We start from the raw sequence: 21924 nt of genomic DNA, 5'->3' as shown, positions 1-21924 counted from the left end.
GAGAGAGGTCTCAGGACAACAATAATACTTGTTGTACAGCCAATTGTAATTGATAGTTTCCATGTCCAGCAGACATGTGTGCGGAATGGGCAGCTATGTATGGGGCATAATTTTTTTGTGGGTGCAGAGTGCCCTTTTTTTTTTTTTCAGGTGAGAGTGGTATGTCAGGTGAAGGAAGTCGGTATAGCTGGGGAAGTAGGTTGGGTAGGTCAACAGACAAGACAAACAAGACGCATACAGGGGCAGTATATGACACGTGTGGGGTGTTACACAATTGACGGGGACGGATGTTTGGATATCCAGAGCCCATGAGCCCACAGATGGCAACAGTGGACCTGATATCCCCACCCATGGGCAGTTGCCACTGTTCCTTCACTTGTTTCATTTTACTATTCAGGATGGTACTTACTTCTAGGCTTTATTGACATATTTTACCTGTAGTTATTACAATCCTTTCCAGCAGTCTCACTTCTGTCATGTTTCAGTATTTCAACAGGGGTATATTTCACACATGTGATTTGCTCATCTTCTGCAGCTGTACTTTTCAGCCTGCTGCAGGTTGTGTACTATTATATTACAGGTGGGGCATCTTTATTTCAGACTTTATTTCAGACATTTTAATTTTTCTGTTTGGATTACAGACTGCAACACACTTTTGTAATCAAGCAATACTTGCAAACACTCTTACACTTGTTACTTGCACATTCTATTACTTAGTGACTACACTGCACTCTTTTGCTAACTGTCATACTTTTATATTCCTTTACAGTTACTGGGAGAGGATTACTGACCTGCCTGGTGGCGCAACCGCACCAGCCTATTGCCATAGGCTCTGCGGTTTGCAGAACGGACACCTGCAGCTGTAATATAAATGAAGTAATATTGGAATACACATCTCCATAATATCAGCTAGTTTAATTTCTTACATACATAATTACATGTAACTTACTCAGTAGTGGGGCGTTGGGCATTTGCCGGGCCTCCTAGATCCAAAGGTTCAATTGGTCCTGCTTGCATCTCTTCAGGTCCGCATGGTGGTGATGAACCTGCTCATCAGTCCTTGGAATCCCTGTGGCACTGGTGAGATCATGAGCCAACCGGTCCCATGCCTCAGCCCTATATGCTCCCCACAGGACCTGGCCCTGCATGAGTTGGGCCTCATGATTGTGGACTAGGAGCCAGACCATGTATCTGGACTCCTCAATGCCCCACCTCTGTGCTCGAAAGCAACTACCCTCACCTACTCCTGTCATTCTGGCTGCAAGTCAGTTCTACAATCGTTTATGCTGTGTATTCCCACCTATGGGGCTTATATATGCAGTTTTTCCCGCACATATCTGTGATTGTCCATTTTGGAATTGTATCAACTTCACAAAACCTGCTTTGTCATGCTCCACTTTGTATTCATTCCTATATATTTAATATTACTGCATTTATAGGTACTGCTGTCATGGCTTAGTGGTTCAGTGCCTTGACTATCGTGCATAGTATCCTGGGTTCGAACCTGGCCACTGCTTTTTATTTTTTATGACTGTCTAGACAGGCTGAGGGGTGTGTCTGTGTAAAGGCAGTTTTGATACAGCTTGCTCAACGTTGCCCATCAGTTAGCTTGTTGGCGTTGTGCGCAGCTCCGCGCAAATGGGTTACGCTGGTTTACGCCTCATTTGGCTATCAGCACGCATATTACGCTCAGATCAGCTAGGGGCACACAGTTTCAGCGTGTTAAACCACTGCTCACCTACGGGCACTCATTTTGCACCTGTTGAACCACTGCTCACCTTTGGGCACTCATTTTGCACCTGTTGAACCACTGCTCACCTTTGGGCACTCATTTTGCACCTGTTAAACCACTGCTCACCTACGGGCAGATGCACTCACCTTGTTAAACTGTAGCTCAGCTATAGGCACATCTGGCATTTTTTATTATTTTGTTATCTCACATTTCTTCAAAATAAATGGACTATTTCATTACATTTTACATGAACTATGATTTTATATGTGTACATGTTTATCAGGGACTTGTTTTGTGCTTATTTTACTAAAATAATAATTGGTGTTGTGGGGGCTCGAACCATGAATGCCTGCTCTTCAGCCAACGTCTCTACCGCTACTCTATTGCTTCTTGGCTTACTTTGCATATGTAGTTCTTATATGCTTTTCCACTGACTGCTAACTGTGGCTAAGCTACGGGCACGCCCGTGCAAATGAGCGCACTCACGGGCAAACATCTTTACGATTTAAAAAAATATATATAAGATGTTCATTTATATATTTTATGTTCATAGTCTGTGGGGGCATGTGTTGTGTTGTGTTTATTCACATTTCCATGGCCTCTGTCGTGGGTGTTTACTTTGGGCAATTTTACTCTTCTGGGGGCGTGTCCGCTTGCAGGGCTCGGCCTACGGACACGCCCCCTTCTGTCTTCCACAGACCGTGTTAGCCTTCGGTGTGATTCAGCATGCTCTCGTGCATATGCATGACATGCTGACGTCACACCGTTTAACTGCAGCCTCCGTGTAAGCCATGTATCTCTTACATGGAGGCTTCGTGAATCCTGCCCATGGGCTGGTCAATATTGCATTTCAAGCAAAAATACATTTCTTCCTTTGACAATGCTATTAAATCTTGGTTCAAAAACTGCCTAGATATTATGTTTTTTTCATGTAACATGACCCTGTAGTTTTTTGGTCATTAAAGGCAGCATGCAAAGTCTGATGGTCCATAAAACAATGTACCGGTATTTGAATTTTAGGTAACAAGAGGTTTCTAAAAGCAGTTCCTCTCTAAGTAGAAGTTACAATCACATTTGGCTGGTGCTCAGTCCATAAGGGCACACATACCACAAATGAAATATAATCAGAATCTGCTATGCTGGGATATGTGTCCCCTGTATCCCTACGTTATCTTAATTCAAGGTTGCTTACTGTCAGGGAAGTGACATCAGAATAATTATGCTTAATGCAGCATCCTTTTAAAACAGTAATTGAAAATGGTATCACTCATGTACTGCTTTCAGTCATTGGCCGTATCATCATCAACCCACTTTTTTCCATTTTCTACATGGGGTTGAGGTGTTGTGTCAGCTGTTGACATTTTTTTCTTGATTCAGTTCCACTCTCATACCTTCTTTGACAGTCATGTCTGAGTATCACAGGTCTTCTCTTACATATTCCGTCAACTTCTTTGCTGGGTGCCCTTGTTTCCTCTTGACTTCTTCCTGTCTGTCCCAAACCATCTTCCCCAGATTGTCTTCTGATTTTCTGCACATGTACATGAGCCACCGTAATCTGTTCTCTTTGACCTTCTCTAGTTGGAGCTGCTTTGGCTTCTGCTCTGATGTCTTAATTTCTTCATCTCTGTCATAGTACACATCCTACTGCCTGTCTCAGACATTTCATCTCCATCACCTCTGGTTTCCTCAGCTGCTCTGCCTTTTCTGCCCATATTTCTGTACCATACAGTAGTATGGGTCACACCACAGCTTCTGTGGCATTCTTCTGTCATACACTACCCTTGACACTTGTGTCAGTTGGCTGCAGCCCCTCTGATTCTAGCTTTGACCTCCTCATTCAGACTTCCCTTCTCCTCAACCAACCCTCACAGATACTTGAAACTGTTAACCTGTTCCACTACTTTCCCCTTTTATCTCAGTTCGCCGCTTCATCTGATTTCCCCCATTTGCTGCCATTACACCTTTCTTATCTGTACTCAGTTTCATCCCACGTGCATTCAGTTTTGCATTCCATTCCCATACTCTTTGCTGAAGTTCTTGCTCAGAGTTTGAATGTAATGCAACTTTTTTTGCATACATCAGCTTTGCTGATCTGTCCCTTCTGACCTGCTTGCTAATAGCCCAGCACCAGTATGAACAACAGTGGACTCAGAGGTGAGTCCTGATGCACACCCACTCCCATTGGGGACCCTTCTGAGAGTATAAGGGCTGTTCATACTTGAGGCAGTGAGTCCTTGTACATAGCATGCACTAATTCTGCCAATATTTCTGGGCCTTCAAACCACCACAGGGCTTCCCAAATCAGCTTTCTTGGGACTTTATCCTATGCTTTCTCCAAGTCTAGGAATTCCCAGTTGGACTCTTTCCCCTTCTCTAGCTTTTTCTCAGTTGTCTTCCTCACTGCAAACATTGTACTGCATTCTGATGTGAATCCAAACTGCTCATCTCCCATCTTTTTCTCCAGTGCTCTGTGTATTCATTTATCAAGCACCTCTCCAGAATTTTCTTGCAGTGTGACATAAGTTTGATAACTCTGAACTGGCTCCAGTTGTAAATGTCCCCTTTGTTCTTGTACACTGGCACTAGTGTCCTTATTTACAGCCATATTGGATATGATTTTCTCTCCATAGTGCTATGAGTACCCTCAGGAGCCCTTTTTCCCCATCTCACCCAACATCTTGATCATATCCTCTATGACCTCATCTCAGCCTGCTGCTTTTTCTGACTTCATTTTCCTTAAATCTGTTCTTACTTTTTCTTAGGTGGGGGCTTTTTCTGGGGCAGTTCAACTTCGGTGGGATTATCTTCATTCAGAAACTGCTGGACGTACTCCTTCAATCTGCCTTTAATGTCCTGTGGGTTGGCAAGCAGGTTGTTGCTGTATCCCTTATGAAGGATGTCTGATTATCGTCTTTATCTTACTGTCTTTGCCTTGCAACCTAATATTGTTTGTTTGTGCCGTCTACTGTGTCACTTTCCAGAATCTGTTAGGCTGCCTCTGTTGCCTTGTTCTTTGCTATTGTGACTCTTTTCTTAGCCTCTTTGTTAGCTAACCAGCATTCCTTCCTAGCCTGGTCATCTTTTCTATCTCTCACTTTTTCCTGCACTCTTTCTTTCTTATGATGATTTCCTAGACTTGTACAGTTCACCGTCAGCTTTCCTTATGCACCATGCTTTCATACCTGGGTCAGCTACATATCTGTTCTATAATCCTCATACATGCTGTTTTGAGGTGCTACCATTTTTTCATCTACACCTATTTGCCCTTTTTCCTAAGGTGATAGAGCCCTGAATAATTCCTTGAACTCTTATGCTTTCTGTCCTGTCAGCTTCCAGGTCTTCAGCTTACTCTGTATTGCCTTAGAGCATTCTCTAGCCACTGCTTGCTGCTGATTCATAGGTTCATAGGTTGGCTTACGCCCCCCCCTTTATATGGGGAACTATACCCATTATTTTGCTGTGCCTCTGTTGAGCAGTGACACTGAGGTAATCCCTGGGATTGTGGAAACAAGTGGTTTATGCTATGAGACAAATGTTTCACTGATTCTACCTCAGTGCTCTTCCCTTACTAGGAAGAAGTCTACCTGAGTTGCATGTTGGTCACTCTTGTATGTGATATTGTGAATGTGTCTCTTGCTGAATCATATGTTGGCCACCATCAAACCATTTGCCAGACAGAAGTCTGGAATGTCTTCTCCTTCTTACTGCTGTCGCCCCACCCATGTGGACCCAGGCTGTCCTCATGTCCTGTTCTGCCTGTCCCTATATGTGCATTCAGATCACCCATTATCAGCATCAACTGATATTTTCCTGCTTTATCTAGTAGGTCCTGCAACTGCTGTATGAATGCATTCCTTTTCTTGCTATCACAACCCTGTTGTGGAGCACAGGCTGTGATTATGAAAACGTCCCTATCCTTACACTGCATGAGCCTGTCACTAATTTTGATGATATCCCTCACTGTCTTCTGAAACCTCTCCCTCATCACAATTCCCCCACCTTTTCTAGTCCATCCTCCTCCTGATTAGTAGACACTGGATTCCAAGCCAAGTGAATTTGCTGCCTATCCTTCCCTCTTGTTTACCATCATGTCATCCACTTCTAAGCTGCATCCTGTCAGTGAACCTGCACTGAGTGCAATCATTCTTAGTTCATGTTTGGGAGGTTGATTGATTTTTACATGCAGTTTTTGCATAACAGAGCTATCCAAGGTAGAGAGAATAGATTACAGTGGATGGCTTTTGGAAAAAAGCTTCTATTAAATTTGGTGTTTTTTCAGCACAAGCTACAGTATGTCCTGCCTGAAGACAAACACGAGAACAGACATGGGCAGGGTGAGTGTAATCTTTGACTATTCTCATGGCTATGCTGAGGGATTCAGCAGAATGCAAGTCCTGGATAGATGGGAGCATGGACCAGATAATTCTCGCTGCCACTTTCACCAACCTCAAGATGTGCGATGTGAAACCATGCAGTTTTCATACCACACCGAGCGATTACTAGTCAGGATGCTTTTGATGGTACCCCTGTAGAAGACTGTGAGAACTGAAGGTGGTAGTTTTGCTCTCCTCATCCTTCTTAGAAAGTGTAGCTGTTGTGCCTTCTTGACAATGTGATTACTGTTTATTGAAGGAGAGAAGTCTTCAGCAAAATGCACCCCCAGGAACTTGGTGCTCTTCACCCTTTCCACTGTTTCTCCTTTGATTGTGGATGGAGAATGAGCCTTGCATTTCTTCCTGAAGTCTACTATTATCTCCTTTGCTTTATTCAAATTGAGAGCCAGGTTGTTGTCACACCAGCCAAACAGTTGGTTCACCTCGTCTCTGTAGGTTTTTTTGTTAACATTGCTGATGAGACCCATCACTGTAGTATCATCTGCAAACTTAATGATGTAGTTTGTGTTGTACCTAGTGATGCAGTCATGTATTAGCATGGTGAACAGCTGGGGACTCAGAACACATCCTTGAGGTACAACAGTGTTCAGTGTGATGCTCATCAAGGTGTTGTTGCCTACGCATACCTTTTGTGGTCTCAATAAGAAAGTCCAGAATCCAGTTGCATAAAGGAGTGCGAACACCCAGATGGACCAGTTTCTCAATCATATGTTGGGGGATGACCATGTTGAAGGCTGAGCTGAAGTCAATAAATAACATGCGGACATAGCAGTTTTTGTTCTCCAGGTGTGCCAAGGATAAGTGAAGTGCCAGTGAGATGTCATCTGCCGTAGAGCGACTGGATGTATACGTGAATTGGAGTGGGTCCAGTGTTGCAGGAAGACTTGACGTTAAGTAGTCTTTGACCAATCTCTCAAAGAACTTCATTACAGTGGAGGTGACAGCTACTGTTGTCATGGATCCTTGGTGTAGGTCAGAGTAGGCCAGTGCGGTATCACCAGCAAATACCCATGCCCATTGTTGGCAACATTAGTAAACAAAACCAAATCACCTAGAGACAATTTTTGCACCATTGAGTAGCTAACCTTGACACAGAACACAGTCTGTGATCCATGTTCTCTTATATAGGGGATACTTTGCATCACAGCTGATGCCAAAAGTGGTTGGTCTATACAACTCTTAACCCTAGAGGGCACCATCTAAAGTGTCTTACTGCCTACATCTCCATTCTTGGGTGAGTTTAAGGTGGAAACACTCAACATGTTTTTAGGAAGTGCGAGGAGCCCCAGAGAAATCCAAGGAGAAAATGCAAACTCCATTCAGGCATTGACCATAGGTCATGGTCAAGCCCTGTACTTTGTACATGGGAGGTGTAGATATTCACCATTATGCTATGTTTTGAATGCTCTATCTTTAGCTCACATATAGTTCATTTGCATGGCACACAGACAAAGAACCGTATGCCTCTCTAAAATTAGCTCACTTATTTGTTTAAGATAGTGCAGTAACAATAACAATAAAAAGGACTTCTGGTGTCTGATTTGAGCATAGTGTCAGTGGCACAGCAGGTAACACACACACCTTTGATGCAGAAGGCAATGGGCTCTATTTCCAGACCGGGTAGATTGATCACTGACACTGCAGGGCAGCATAAGGGGGTGCTGCCCTTTGGATGAGACATTAAACTGTGGTCCCATCAGCCTGAGTTGGTGGATGTAAAAGATCTACAGTACCTATCAAAAAGAGTAGGGGAAGTTCTCTGATGCCATGGCCAAATTTCCCTTAGTAGTATAAATGACACCTCAGGTCTTCCCTGAAAATGGGATACTAGCCAGTAGGGACTAACCCAGTTAACAAATGATATATAAAAATGTTTGATATGTCAGATTTTAATTTATTGCCACATACTGGGTTTTATTTTCTCAATCATTGTGACAAGCTCAATTCAAATGTGTTAGATATATGTTTGTGTGTGTGTGTGTGTGTGTGTGTGTGTGTGTGTGTGTGTGTGTGTGTGTGTGTGTGTGTGTATACATATATAAATTAACGTACCTAAAAAAACTTTAAGCTTGTCATAGTGCTTGTGATGGGAAAGTGAATCCCAGTATGAGATAATATGTTAAAGAATGACATCTATCGCTTGTAAATAAATGTACTGCAGTTGTAAAGCATTAGTGTTTATAACTGGCTAGTCTAATGAAGCAGACATATCCCTGTTAAAGGTAATTTTTGTTAGGATTCAAACATGCATTTTCCAGATCTCACATACCAGTATGTTCTGTATCTCATCTTTTGAACATTTTACATGGTAGTTGACCATATCCTGGTAAATGTCTTTCCGGTATTCCAACTTGTTCATTTTGTCATAGGTGTCAGTGTTTAGGACAGACCAGCCTAGGAATTGTGCCAGGGACTGAAAAGAGCAAACAAGAACAATGTTATTTTTAAGAATTAATTTACTGAACTGTTTTTGTAAGTCACATCTTATATACAAATCTAACAAACACACTGCTAGAATGGCTGTAAGTTAGTATCTGTTAGACTGACATCCATGCTGCCAATTCCTTTGCACTGCACTTGTGTCTGAACCTTGCTGTCGTATCATATCAGTGTCATGCAGTTCTAGTCTCCATTGTTGTGACATTTGCTCTTGTTTTCACTTCCTTCTGCTTCTGTACAAGTGCCAGCTTTATCTCTGTCTCTTTCTGTGCTCATTTACTAATACCTCTGTCCATACTTGCTTTCTTCATCCTTTTACACCACATTTCATCCTCCTCTGGGAACAAGGGAACAGCATGTTATATTTATTTATTTATATTTGTAAGTAGCTAACATTTTGATTGACTATGCTCTGTTGAGCAAAAACAGGATGTAAAACTAATCAACCTGCCAAACATGCGCTAAGAATTATTACACTCAGTGCAGGTTCATATACTCCATGCTGCAATGTTTATGCTAGACTTGCAAAGCAAATGTGCTGCCAAAACAAATGGATTTCAGGCATCTGACTGCCCCCCCCCCCCCCCCCAATTGCAAAAATTAAAGAAGGTGGCTGCACTGCTTGTATGTTTTGTGATCTGATCCACAGTCATGCATCTTCTTTCTGGCCCTAGATCTTTGCTGTAATCATTACTATACTGTTCCTGTTGGACAATTGCCAAAAAAAGAATAAATAGAAACTTTTTCCTTTAATTTAATTTACAGTACAAGATCACCCAGATATGGCCTATCTTAATTTCCTAGGACATGTAGTTTATTTCTTCCCTTTCTGTGCTCTGTCACTTCCTTGTCCTCATTCTTTAATTTGTCAAATATTCTATACATTTCCCATTTCTACTTGAGCCTTAAGACTTGAAAACACACCCACAATCAGGTTATATGACACCACCTTGTTGCTTCTCAAGTTTTGGTCTATAAATGGCAACTGCATTGGTTTACATAGTGTATACAGAAATCACCAAATGCAGTTGTTTTCTCTTTTTATCAGTAAAGTCCCCAAAAACTTCTATAGAAGTAGATTTTTGGCATATAACATAAAAGTCTTGCCTACTCTGCAGGTAACCAACGTTTGATTAGAGGTTCAGGTACTGTAAGAGCTGGGTATGGAGGATGGGACTGACCACTCATATCCAGCTTTTCCATCCTGGGGGATGGGTGGTATCTCTGGCTTGTTACATGGGTGACACCTAGTGGGGGCACTAGATATCAGACATCTCGACTGTCCCTATTTTGGAGGAATGTTCCTATTTTCAGGTTTGATTTATGCTTGCACAGCATGTTCCTATTTTTGGAGGTATGTCCCTAATTTCAGAATTGATGTACCACTTCACACAATTTTCTGAATCCCTTTCTTCACATGTGTTTTTTTGAAGTTGCCAAGTACACAGAAAAACACATTACATGGTCAACATACTAGTGACATCAATAATTTAAAGAAATAGGACATACAGCTTACGTCCCCCTTTTTCTGAACCAAAAATAACCTTGTGTGGTAGAATTTTGCAGTATAGTTCATTAAAGTCTACACCTTTTACACTGTATCTTTGATAATGCACTTATATTTTGCTGTCATTTTGGTTACTCTGTTTTTTTTTTTGAACAATTAATAGCAAATTAAAATTTGACCTGCCCCCCCAAACCATTAAAAAAACACACATCAAACGAGGCTCTCCTTACCGAATTAATCCTTTCCTAACTAACCATTCTAGACTAAACATCGCCAGGACTCATCTCTTATCTACTGTTCTCTATGCTTCTCCCATCTTTATAAACCTTAACAAAACTGACCTTACCAAACTTGAATCAGCCTACAATAAAATAGCCAAGTTCGCTACTAACTTGCTCCCCATGTAGGTCCCACCATTGCTCTGCCCTACAACAAATAAATTCCCACAACAACTAACCTATACTCAACTTGTCTTTACTCACCAGCTAATATACCAGCCAAACAGAACCCCAGCCCTACAACAATTACTTCAACCATATGCCAACACTTGGCAACTCTGGTCCTCACACAAAACACTCCTCCAAGTATCTAAAAGCAACAACAAAGCCAGGGATATCCTCTACTCCCACCACATTTCTAAACTTTGGAACTCAATCCCTCAACACATCCTAAATGCTACCAACCTACATCAATTGAAAACTCTGCTCAAAGACCACCTCACTAACAACTGGCTCTGCTCCTGCACAAAGCCGGGCTAATACTATATAAGCCCACATCACATTTCATCCCCTAAATTTTATAGTCTCCATGTATACCCCACTCCCATTTGTTAACACCACCTATCAGCTACCTACAATAAGAGTATAATTTGATAATTTATTTTCTTTTGTAAGGGTATACATATGTACACGTATCCTGCCCTCAAAAAAAAATACATATATATATATCTATATCTATATATATATATATATATATATATATATATATATAACTTTACTATTTTGTAATAATTTTCTCCATTTCACTAAAGTGCCTATTGTATATTGTACTTTCTTTATTGTCTCTAGAAATTTATGTTAAATTCTATGTAAAACTGACACTGTACCTGTCAATTTTGTTCTTGTTTTATTGGAGCTCTTCTCCCTGGGCCTCCGCTGAAAACGGGCTCACACTCAGATGGACTATCCTAGTCAACAAATGTAAAATAAATAAATAAATAATCTTGAAGAGTTATGTGCTATTTGGTATTCACATTTTATGTTAATTAGATGACCAGAGTTTTAGCTGGTTGTTCCTACTTTTCAAGGGCCATTGTTCCTATTTTCTTTTTTTTTTCTTCAATAATCATTTTTATTGTTTTGCCAAACCATTATACATTTCACACACTATTTACATTATGTACAATATTGCTTCCAATGTTTTAGTTCCACTTTGAATATCATTTTACAAGTATAAGGAAATTAAAAAAACAAAAATTAAACATAAAAGCATCTACAATAGACAATTATAACTATCTAATCCAAGAATGTGTTGGTACACATACAGAATGTCCTGATGGAAAGTGGATAGAATATTCATAATTACAATCTTTTACACACTGTGGACATTTAGGTGACTTTTTTGAATCAAATTTATGAAGTGTAAGATGGGTATAATATGCATTGTTAAATATCATCAATTGAGTAAAGAACAGTTTTTGAAGTGATACGGATTTTAATCCATTGTTCCTATTTTCAATGTCTGCAGGTTAAGAGGTATGTTAGACATTTACTTAGTGGAGTTTTGAGCAAGCCTAGCCTACATTGCCACAGCCTACAGTGCCACAGCCTACACTGTCACAGAGCATTAGCACTATGCAGCAAAGGGGAAAGTGGCCTGCAGAGGCATGCTTCACTTCAGTAGGCAGTAACAGCTGAAACAAAGAGGGATAGCAAGCTGGCCAACTCTGTCCCACCGAATCTCACCAGGGAATGGATGGCTGATAGGGATTCCCAGACAAGAATAAAGAGGCCATTGAACTCTTGCCAGCTTGGGAATACCTGACTCCTGTTCCAATGGAACAAGTAGACAGGTGGGAGAAGGTAGAGGAGCTATCAGGAAAGGCTCTGGGGAAAGCAAAAATGTTAAAAAAATCCCTACGAGGGCAATTTTCCCTCAAACATACAACTAAAATGATGCTGCCTATCAGGTTAAAATATTAAACAATATCATTTTGCAGTTTTTGTAGGATACATACTATGACGTTTTCCACTGTGGAATATATAATGGAATTTCTAGCAAGTATATCTTTTCAAGATTTCCCTACTTCAAAAGTATTACATTTGCACAAGTCTGTTCAATTCTACTTACTGTTAACTTGAAATTAAAATTCCTCTTTTAATACTTTTGATCAAAACATGCGGGACTCACAGCATTTAATACGACATTGAAAATAGGGTCTCTAGTTTATTCAGGTCTATATTAGAAGACCAAAGACGCATTCTTTCGAATGCATCTTGGTTGAACTGAAAAGGCTGAAAACAGAAAATATCGAAGCGGCTGTTAAGTGAATTCTTTCCCTGAGAAAGAATTTGCTTGGCCGCTTCGGTACTTTGCTGTTTTCAGCACTGTAGTGCAGTTTTGTAGTTGGTATATTTAAGTAGGGGTGTGTGTGTGTGGGGGGTGAACCCCCCCCCACTTAATGTAATGTTTGTAATTGATTTTTATTTTTTTTTTTTGTTGGAACAATGAAAAAAAATCGCTGTTCTGACACTTTGACATTGTAAGCTTTTGCTTACATAGGGTCGATTAAACACCATTCGCTTTTTTAAGCGTTCGGTGATTTAATATAGACCTGTTTATTCTGCCCAAGTCAGTACAGCAATCTACAAGCTGTACACAGGTTATAGCAATAAATCCAGGAAGGTGCATATAGTGTGCTGCTGATTTTGTCCAGGCTTTATTCTCACTAGTATCTCTGTCCTAATCAGTGATTGAACTGAATCCTCTCCAGTTCTGGTTCCATCCTTAGTGTGTCTTCATGCATGCTGTATACTTTACTGCACTATTTCTGTTACAAGATGAATGCTGTGCAACTTGTAACAGGATTCTTGAGCAACAGTTATTAACCCCTGTATGTTGGGACTTACTACCTGAAGACATCTTGCATAATTCAAGAAATCTCTTCATTCCATCTAATCAAATAAAACAAATGCAACTGCTTCAGAGACACAAGCTAGCCTCTAATTTCATCAAGCATCACTACTCATTATTTAATCTATATTTTCCTTCACCTATGACAAGTAATGCAAAGACCAAGTCAATCGAAAATTAAATAAATAATAAAGGGAGAGACATGGGGAGGAAGTGAAAAATATTGTATGCCACTGCAAAAGCTATGGTTTAATATGATATGGCCTCATATGTGTTCTTCAAATTTATATTAAGCTTTACTTACTTTGTATTTTATATAAATACTACTGATATATCAAACTGTATATGCTCATAGGATACCATAGTCTGTACATTTCAACAGTGTGTATTTGCAACTGTATCTTACTGTATGATGCCATAATCTGTACATGTCAACTTTGTCTTTTGTGTTTGCAGTCTGTATTTGCCAGTTGTCCCAGGTCATGGCATAAAATGGTCCCTAAACCCACTTATCTGGCTAGCAAACATTAAATAAAATAAAATGAATAGACCTTGATGAAGATGGTAAAGCACCCTGCTGACTCACCCCTGTAGCTGCAGAACAAAAGAATGAATATTATGAGTACCTAAGGCTGTGGGCTGGTTTACAAATGATTCCTTCTACAGCGTAATACCAAAACATACACCTTAAGAGAGTTTTTAGGACCAGTGCCAGTAGTTAGAGGCATTACTTAGGTCCAAGGTCAAGGAATACAAATTTGTACCACCTTATTTCTGCAAGGGTTTCTACTTTGCAATTTGATCTGTTGGATAAATCACTTACTGACTCTTTATTCTACAGCCAGTCTACGTCACATGTTCACTCTACAAGTGGGTGGCACAGTTGTGCAGACTCTAGCATTGTCTCCTCACAGCATGAGGTCCTCCAGTTAAATTCTTGGCTGGGGTGCCTTCTGTGTAGAGTCTGCATGTCCTTCCTGCATTTGTGTGTTTCCTCGAGGTGCTCCGGTTTTGTCCCACATTCCAAAGACGTGTCTGGAGCATTTCTCCTTGGGTCTCTGCTGAAAATGGACCCTGTCCCAGTCAGACTTTCCCAGTAAAAAAATGTTCAATAAATTAAAAAAATGCTATTTTTTTCTTACTTATCTATATAATGTACTAAACTGCTCATAACCAGAACTGTAGCAGTAGAATGCGGCACCTAGGGCAACACACCTATTTGCCACCTCCCTACCTGGCTGTAAGCTGTCTATAATTGATCTCAAGTACTTAATTATGGCTTGCAAGTTTTATTAAAGGTTTGGCATCCTCTACAAGTTGACACCTGTGGCAGGTGGCTCTACTTGCCTCACTTTTCCTGCAGCACTCTTGGTTATAATAGCAGGAAATGGCATTGAAAAACTTCCTCCATGCTAGAACTTACATTTTATGTCACAAGGTGTAAAGAAAGTTTGTTTTTTATTCAATTTTTATATAAACAATATCAGACTGATAATGAATCAAAGGTGCATTTTGCAAACTGCAAAACCCAGCAAAATACTACCTTCTCTTCATACATTCTAACACATCTTTCCCTGACCATAAGCTACCTAGTGTTACTTATTCTCAAGCTTCATGGACCTGGTCTTTACCTCTGTTGATCTGTACACCCTGGCCCCTTCCCTGATGCCTGAGTATTCTCAGATTTTCTACCATCTCCTCTTTTACATTCTCACACCTACTACATACTCTTTCTTGATCTTCCTGTCCTCCTTCCTTGTGTTCTGGATACCTGGTTTCCTGACCTTACAATTCACTTTCCAGTCAATTACACCCATCCAAACTACAGGTCACATGACCCTTTATGTCTTATTTTACCAGCCTTGCCTATCCCAAAATAAACTGTATTCCTCTCCTTCCATCTGCCTGTGGCAAAACTTTTATGCTCCTTTCACCTACATTTACCTCCAAGATATATGTATCAGTGTTGCCCATTCCTTTACATCTCCAAATCTGTCCGCTCCATTCTTGTTTGTCTTTAATCTCATGCCTCTGTAAAATCATGTCTATAGTACATTTACTGACCCCAAACACAACTGAACTTCCTTGTCTAATTAATTATGAAAGTTTCTTTTATTCCCCATTTTTACTAACATATATTAAATGAATGTATTTTATTTTTATTTTTATTGTTATTCATTTATGTCTTGCCAAACACTTTATTTCTCATTTCAGGCACTCATAATCCTATGGCTTACTGAGTTCGATACACACACTCCAACAGTTGCTATCAGCATGTATTGTGAGCATCAGAAATCTAAGATTTATTTATTTATAAGCAAAATGATATAAGCACTTTTAATACAATTGCAATGACTGCTTTTAAAGAAAGAAGTTTATTTTGGCACCAGTTGATGGACAGAGAAAATTTATATTCTCTAGATATTATTTTAGAAAATTTTTCTTTGGATAGCAAAATGTGGTTAGATATTCAAAACTGCAGATATTCAATTGGGAAAAGAATAAATCTAATGCAATCATCAATGAAAAAAGTTCAAAAATGTATAGAACTTATTTTTATATTAATGCATCAAAATATTACTTTTATCTAAAATCTATGAGGCAATTAAAAAGAATTCAGAATGCTGTAAAGAACATTATTGGGCCTACTTCAAATCAATTAATAACTATCATTCAAATGAGGATGAAAAAGTAATATTATCATCATCTAAACAAACCACTTCATCCTTAAAATGGAAGCTGATTTCTTGGAAATGTATGTGTAAAGCATTTATTATGCCACACAAAATTGAGTTAATGTCCAAAATAATTGTTGGATGTTGGAGATGTAAGCTGAACATTAAAGCAGATTGGCAGCATATGATTTATGACTGTACTGTAATAAAACCATTTTGAAATTATATCAACTCTTTTTTACAGGCTCTATTCACTGACAATTTTTTAATGAATAAATAATTAATACTATTTAATAGTCCAATCCGTTCACACATTAAAAAAAAACCCTTATATGGAATATCCTGTCAACTGCAAGGAAAGTCATCACTAGAAATTGGAAAAGTGAATCACCCCAGTCAACAAAATAATTTTTCAATATTGCAACCGAAGTTTGTCATCTAGAACTACTGTCAATCAAGGAAAGAACTTCAGGAATCACCACTTCATATAATTCATGGATGAGACTTAAGCAACTGTTAAACAAACAGTCATTGAACAACCCAAATGAAAGATAACTTTATATACTACAACTTTATATATACTAGTTAGTTTTTTAATCTTTTTATTTTATGTATACACCATGTAAATAGTTGTATGTGTTTTTTTTTTAATTTGCGTTATCTGTTTACCTGTTTTTTCTTTCAACTGCGATGCATATTGTAATGCTATATTTGTTCTTTTACTATAAAACCTAATAAAACATTTAGAAAAAAAAAGAAATCTAAGATTTATTAAACAAATGTGACTGATGACTGCTGAGATGCCCTGTAAAACAGTCAACAAGTTCATCTCTGGACTTTTAGCATGCAGGCTGTTACACCTGCTTTAACCACCTCCCACAATTTCTACCTAGCTAAACATGTTGCTGTTATGGGGAGTTGTTTGATTTGCAAGATGTAGCACGCAGGAGAAATGGAGTATGGATTAGGTATTATGTTATGTAGTTATCTAGAAACAGATATTGTGGGCTCCATACATCAAGTGGGACATTCCTTCCATTTCATTTAACATTAACTGTTTTTCTTTTTTATTTCACAGTAAATTCATCATGAGTGTCTTCTTTTCCCAGTAACCATTTTTTTAAATCCTTGTCCTCATACATGTTAGTATCTTCTGAACTGTCCCTATCATAAATGAGGCTTCTCTATTCTCACTTGACCTCTTATAAGTTTTTTTTTTCCATTTAGATGTGTCTTATCTCTCTGTCAAACTTTTCCATTTCAGCTCCATATATATTTTCTCATTTCCTTTCTCTTCCCTATATCTGTCTTAAAATACTTTGTGCCTCTTCTCCAGTGGGGAAGGAGGATCTTTATCTTCCATTTTTTCCAACTTTGTGTTATAGCCTTATACCTTACCATCATTAATAGTCCCTCCATTTCAACCTCAGTTTCCTTCACATTTCCATGTTTCCTCACATAAATAACTTTCTGTCACTCTACCTATAACCCAGGCTATCTGATACAGCAATATCTGTAATTGTTCCTGGCATTCTTTCAACTTATCACACTCCCAGAATGTATGCATCCACACACCTCTCCTCTCCTTTCTTGGCACTTCCAGCATTGACCATTAGTATTTGGAAAAATTTTCTCTAACCTTGCTAGTGTATAAAAATATTTGTGGAGGCACTTCTAAATAAATACCTTAAACTTGCAAATTTTTCAAACATACATTGGAAGGTCCCTAGTCTTATCCCATTCCTGTAGATTTATTCCTTCCTGTACTTCTTATTCATAGCTTTTGTCTTAGTTTCACCACTCTTCTGTCACTTACCACTCTTGGCCATTTTATCGTATCTTTATTAGGCCTTTTATCATTCTTCCTTCTAATCTTCATTGGTTTATCTCCCTTATTATCTCTGTCTCCTTCTCTGGTTCTTCACCCTTACACCCTATTCTTTTCCATTTTGTCAGGAACCCCATGTACTTCCATTCCAGCTTCTCTTCCAGTTGGAATTCCTCTTTCAACTTCCCCCATTCCTTCACAATCTCTCTATCTCTCTCTCTCTCTCCTATTAGGGTCAGTGTTTAACCTTATCTTGTCTCTCCATCCACATCCATGTGACTGACTGAATTTCCTCCTCATTTCTTATCTCCCCCTATCGGGGTCATACTCTCCTTCCAATCCTCCATTCCAGACTCTAACACTTTGTGCTAAAAGCTTTCCATGCATCTCTTGTCCATTGTAATCTCATATTACTTTCTGGCATTTCCCATAACATTCCTAACAGATTCTCCCTATATTCAGTATCAACTAGTCTTAATATATTTGCCATTAGGCCTCCAACTCTAACTTCAGATTCAGAACTCCTAACTCCCACCCCTTCTCTACACTTTATGTAACTGTCTGCCAGGCTATCATTGGTCTGCTCCCATTCCATACAAATTTCTTCAGTGACTGCTTTATCTTTTTATTATACCTCTTCTGAAATAATCGAGAATGTCTGCACTAGGAAAACATTATGGTAAAATAACAATTTTTATAACCTCTACCTTTTGCTTTAAGCTGATTTTTAGTATCTTCCATTTTAGTATTTGCAGCTTTCTCTTCTCTTCCCTTGGGGATTTATGTATGTAGTTTTCACTGTGTCCTCCACTCTGCTTTTTATCCAGATAAGTATTTCAGCTCAACTTTCCACATCAGGTCTGTATATTGAACATTGGTTATAGCCTGTGTCTTTAACTGATTTATTTTATACCATGTAATTTTTCCAGTTGTGGTTACATTTCCTATAATGTTGACATATACTCCTTTGGATGTATTACAGTTATCAGAATGTCATCTGCATAGAAGGCTATTTTTCCTCCTCCCAGTCACAGTCATACTGTCTTATTCTCGCTCTCTTAATCATTTCCGTGAGGGACTCTGTGCACATTGCATAGAGTAGGGGGAATGAGACATCCCTATTCATCCCTTTCATTACCTCTATTGTCATAGATATTGTTACCCTCACTTTGACTCTAACCGAAGTCCCTTCATACATTTATCTGTCTTTCTGGAGAATCCCCTGTTCCTTAGTACCCTGAATAAGTGGTCCCAGCTGACTCTGTTAAAATAGTTTTCTACATCAAGTGACACCATTGCCAGTTCCTGGCTGTTTTCTGGGTGTCTTTCATTATTAATAATGTTCTTATCAGGTTGTCTGTTACCCTGCTCCCTCCCACAAATCCTGGCTGGTCATCATGTATTAATTTTGTGCAGTATTTTCCTTAGTCTATCTGCCATTATTTGCATAAAACATTTATAATCATGGTTTATTATTGATATGGGTATATATACGCTCTTTTCCTTCTTTATAGATTGCTATTGTAAGTGCCTCTTTCCATGAAACTGGCAGTTTTTTGCCCCTTAAAATTCCATTAAATAGTTTTTCCATATTTGAATGACTCTTTCCTATGATAAGACCAAAATCTTTTGCCGGATACCATCAATGCCTGGTGATTTCCCACTCATCATCTTCTCCCAAGCTTGTTTTCTCTTTGCCTATTGTTTGATCAGACTGTCTTTCTGTAACTCATCTAATCTATCTTCTACAACATCCTCCCCTCACCATCTATCTTTCTCTCCTTCCTCTTCTCCATTACCTTCTTTTTATTGTATAAGTCTTGGTAACATCCTTTAAGTTCTTCTAGAATCTCTTCCAAGAGATATCCTTCACTTCTTTCTTTCTTATCTTATTCTTATTTTTCCACCTTTGTCTCTATTTCATATTGCCTGAGGCGTACCACTAGTGTTTTCATTGTTTTGGTGCTACAGGTAAAGTATAGGTTTTCCACTGCAATGGTCTTTCTCACTACTCTGTCATCTTCCCATCCTTGTACTGTCAAATTTTTGTCTCTCTCTCTTCTTATATCCTTGCTTTCCACACCTTTCTTCTCTTAATATCTCTTTCAGTTCTTTTTTCATTTCTCTTTCTTATTCTGTTTCTTTCTCTAATATTCCTGTGTTTTGTCTCTTAGATTCTTTTTCAGTCTGTCCCAATTCTGTCTGCTCTCCATCTCCCCTTTTGAAAATGTCCTTGCCATTCCTGTCTTTACTTATTCCTTACAAGTTTCCAAACATTTGGGATGACAATCTCCAGAATCTGATTGCTCTTGCTTATTCATTCTCAATGTATTCCCTATCATACCATGACTGGAGAGGCATATTGGGTTAGACTCATCTTCTCTATCCATCCTCTGTCTTCTAGGGTGTAATATAACTGCGGTCAGTACTTGACTAGCTATTATACCTAGGGGGTAGTATGCATATTTTCTCCCCTTTCTCCTTTATTTCTTAAAATCCAAGTATCCACTATATATATATATATATATATATATATATATATATATATATATATATATATATATATATATATTTTTTTTTTTGTTATGTTTTTTAAACAGTTCCCCACTCGTATGACAATTTCCTGTCTCAAAGACCTTTATCTATTTCATTCCTTTACACCATTATGTTTGCCTCTCCTGTTATTTTTGTTATTCTCCTCATAAATCGTATCATCATCCCAAACGGCTCTCTCAGCACTGCTCTTACTGACTTTAGTGGCATGCAAACTGAAATGAAGGTGTATATTCTACCTGCTATCTGCCCCTTTATACCTGTTATTCTGCCTTTTCTGACTTCCAGTATATCACTTATTTATTGGAATAGTTTCCTTAATTAGCAATGCAGTTCCTTTCTTTAGTGTCCTTACACGCTGTACTCACTGCTACTATGTGACCCCTGTTTAATGTCTTATGCTGTCCTTGTGACTTGCATTTCTTGTAGTGCCAGTATCTGAACATTTGTATTCCTTAAATATCATGGAATTCTTCCCTTTTTGTTCTTCTTGCATAGACAGTATATTCCATGATCTTATATCTAGCTATGTTTCCAACACTTCTCTGTCTCTGACCTTTTTTCTATATCTATGTTCCTTCCTTTCCCCTATTTTTATATTCTCCACCACTTATCTCCATTTTATTTCTATTCCACCTTTGTACCTTTTGGTATCTTTTGCTGGAAGCCTCTTCCCCTGCCCCCATCTAGTTCAAACTATTTTAAAACTACATATACATTTACAAATGGCAGCTGTGTCTCTGCCTCGCATGTCTGGCCTGGTTTCTGCCATCCCTGCCAGTACTATGACAGCTTTACACTGGCACATGGGCATGTCTCTTGCTCTGTGTTCTTTAAGAAAAGCTTTGTGTCACTACCTCTTTTCCCCTTCCTACTCCTCTTGATTATCATAATAATCTCTACTTTATTGTCTTATCTGCTACTTTAGCTTTAATTCCCCCCATCTTCCACCTTCTGATTTTACAAGGACGGCCTGGTTCTCACTGATATTTCCATTCACTTGCACTGCCATCCTTTTGTTTTAAGTTTTCTCCTCTATGACAGTTACTTTACTTGTTAACCCCTTCCCATATCTTCTCCTTCATGTTGTTTTCCTATTCCATGTTTTTGTTAATTCTCTTTTTCTTGTGGGTATATAATCCATGTTAACATATTTTCACGTTAGCTCGTTCCACTCCATGCTTCCTTCTACATTAACTCCTCCCCCAGTGCTGTTCAAACCTAAAATATTCTGAATGCCCTTTTCTGGTCTGTCTCATTTTATTGGTTCATAGGTTCATAGGTAGGTACTAGGCTTTTGGCCCTAGGGCCTATATAAGCTTAGCCAAAAAGATACCCTGGCTTTCGCCACCCAAGAAAAATATTTTTCTGTGCCGCTGTCGAGCAGAGCCACAGAAGTCATCCCTGGGGTGAATTTCCTATTTCCCATCCAATCATTAATATTTTTCTTGAAGAGAGCTAATGAGGAGCTTTGTTTGATATAGATAGGTAGTTTGTTCCAGAGTATGGGAAGTCTCTGGGACAGGAATCTATCCCTCCATCATGTTCTGTTTATTGTGGTGACAAAGTTTAGGTCCCCAGAGCATGTAGCTTGGAGGGATTGGGATTTCTGTAAGTGGAGCATGTCCAACAGCTCTGGGTTTGACATAACTTTGTATGTTAGG

General features: G+C 39.0%; 1 protein-coding gene across 1 annotated transcript in view; it reads right to left on the bottom strand.

The window, feature by feature from the left end:
* Positions 1-21924, bottom strand: part of LOC122800395 (rod cGMP-specific 3',5'-cyclic phosphodiesterase subunit beta-like) — a 1051627-nt gene that overhangs the window by 469666 nt on the left and 560037 nt on the right. The window contains exon 10 of the mRNA XM_044069844.1: positions 8396-8539. Coding sequence (XP_043925779.1) covers positions 8396-8539 — 144 coding nt within the window. The remainder of the gene's footprint in view (positions 1-8395; positions 8540-21924) is intronic.

The sequence above is a fragment of the Protopterus annectens genome, chromosome 4.part0 (assembly GCF_019279795.1).
Source record: "Protopterus annectens isolate FY-2018-M chromosome 4.part0, PAN1.0, whole genome shotgun sequence".
In the NCBI taxonomy this organism is placed as follows: domain Eukaryota; kingdom Metazoa; phylum Chordata; order Ceratodontiformes; family Protopteridae; genus Protopterus; species Protopterus annectens.
Note: the sequence above shows the minus strand (reverse complement) of the source record. Positions and strands in the feature narration are given on the sequence as shown.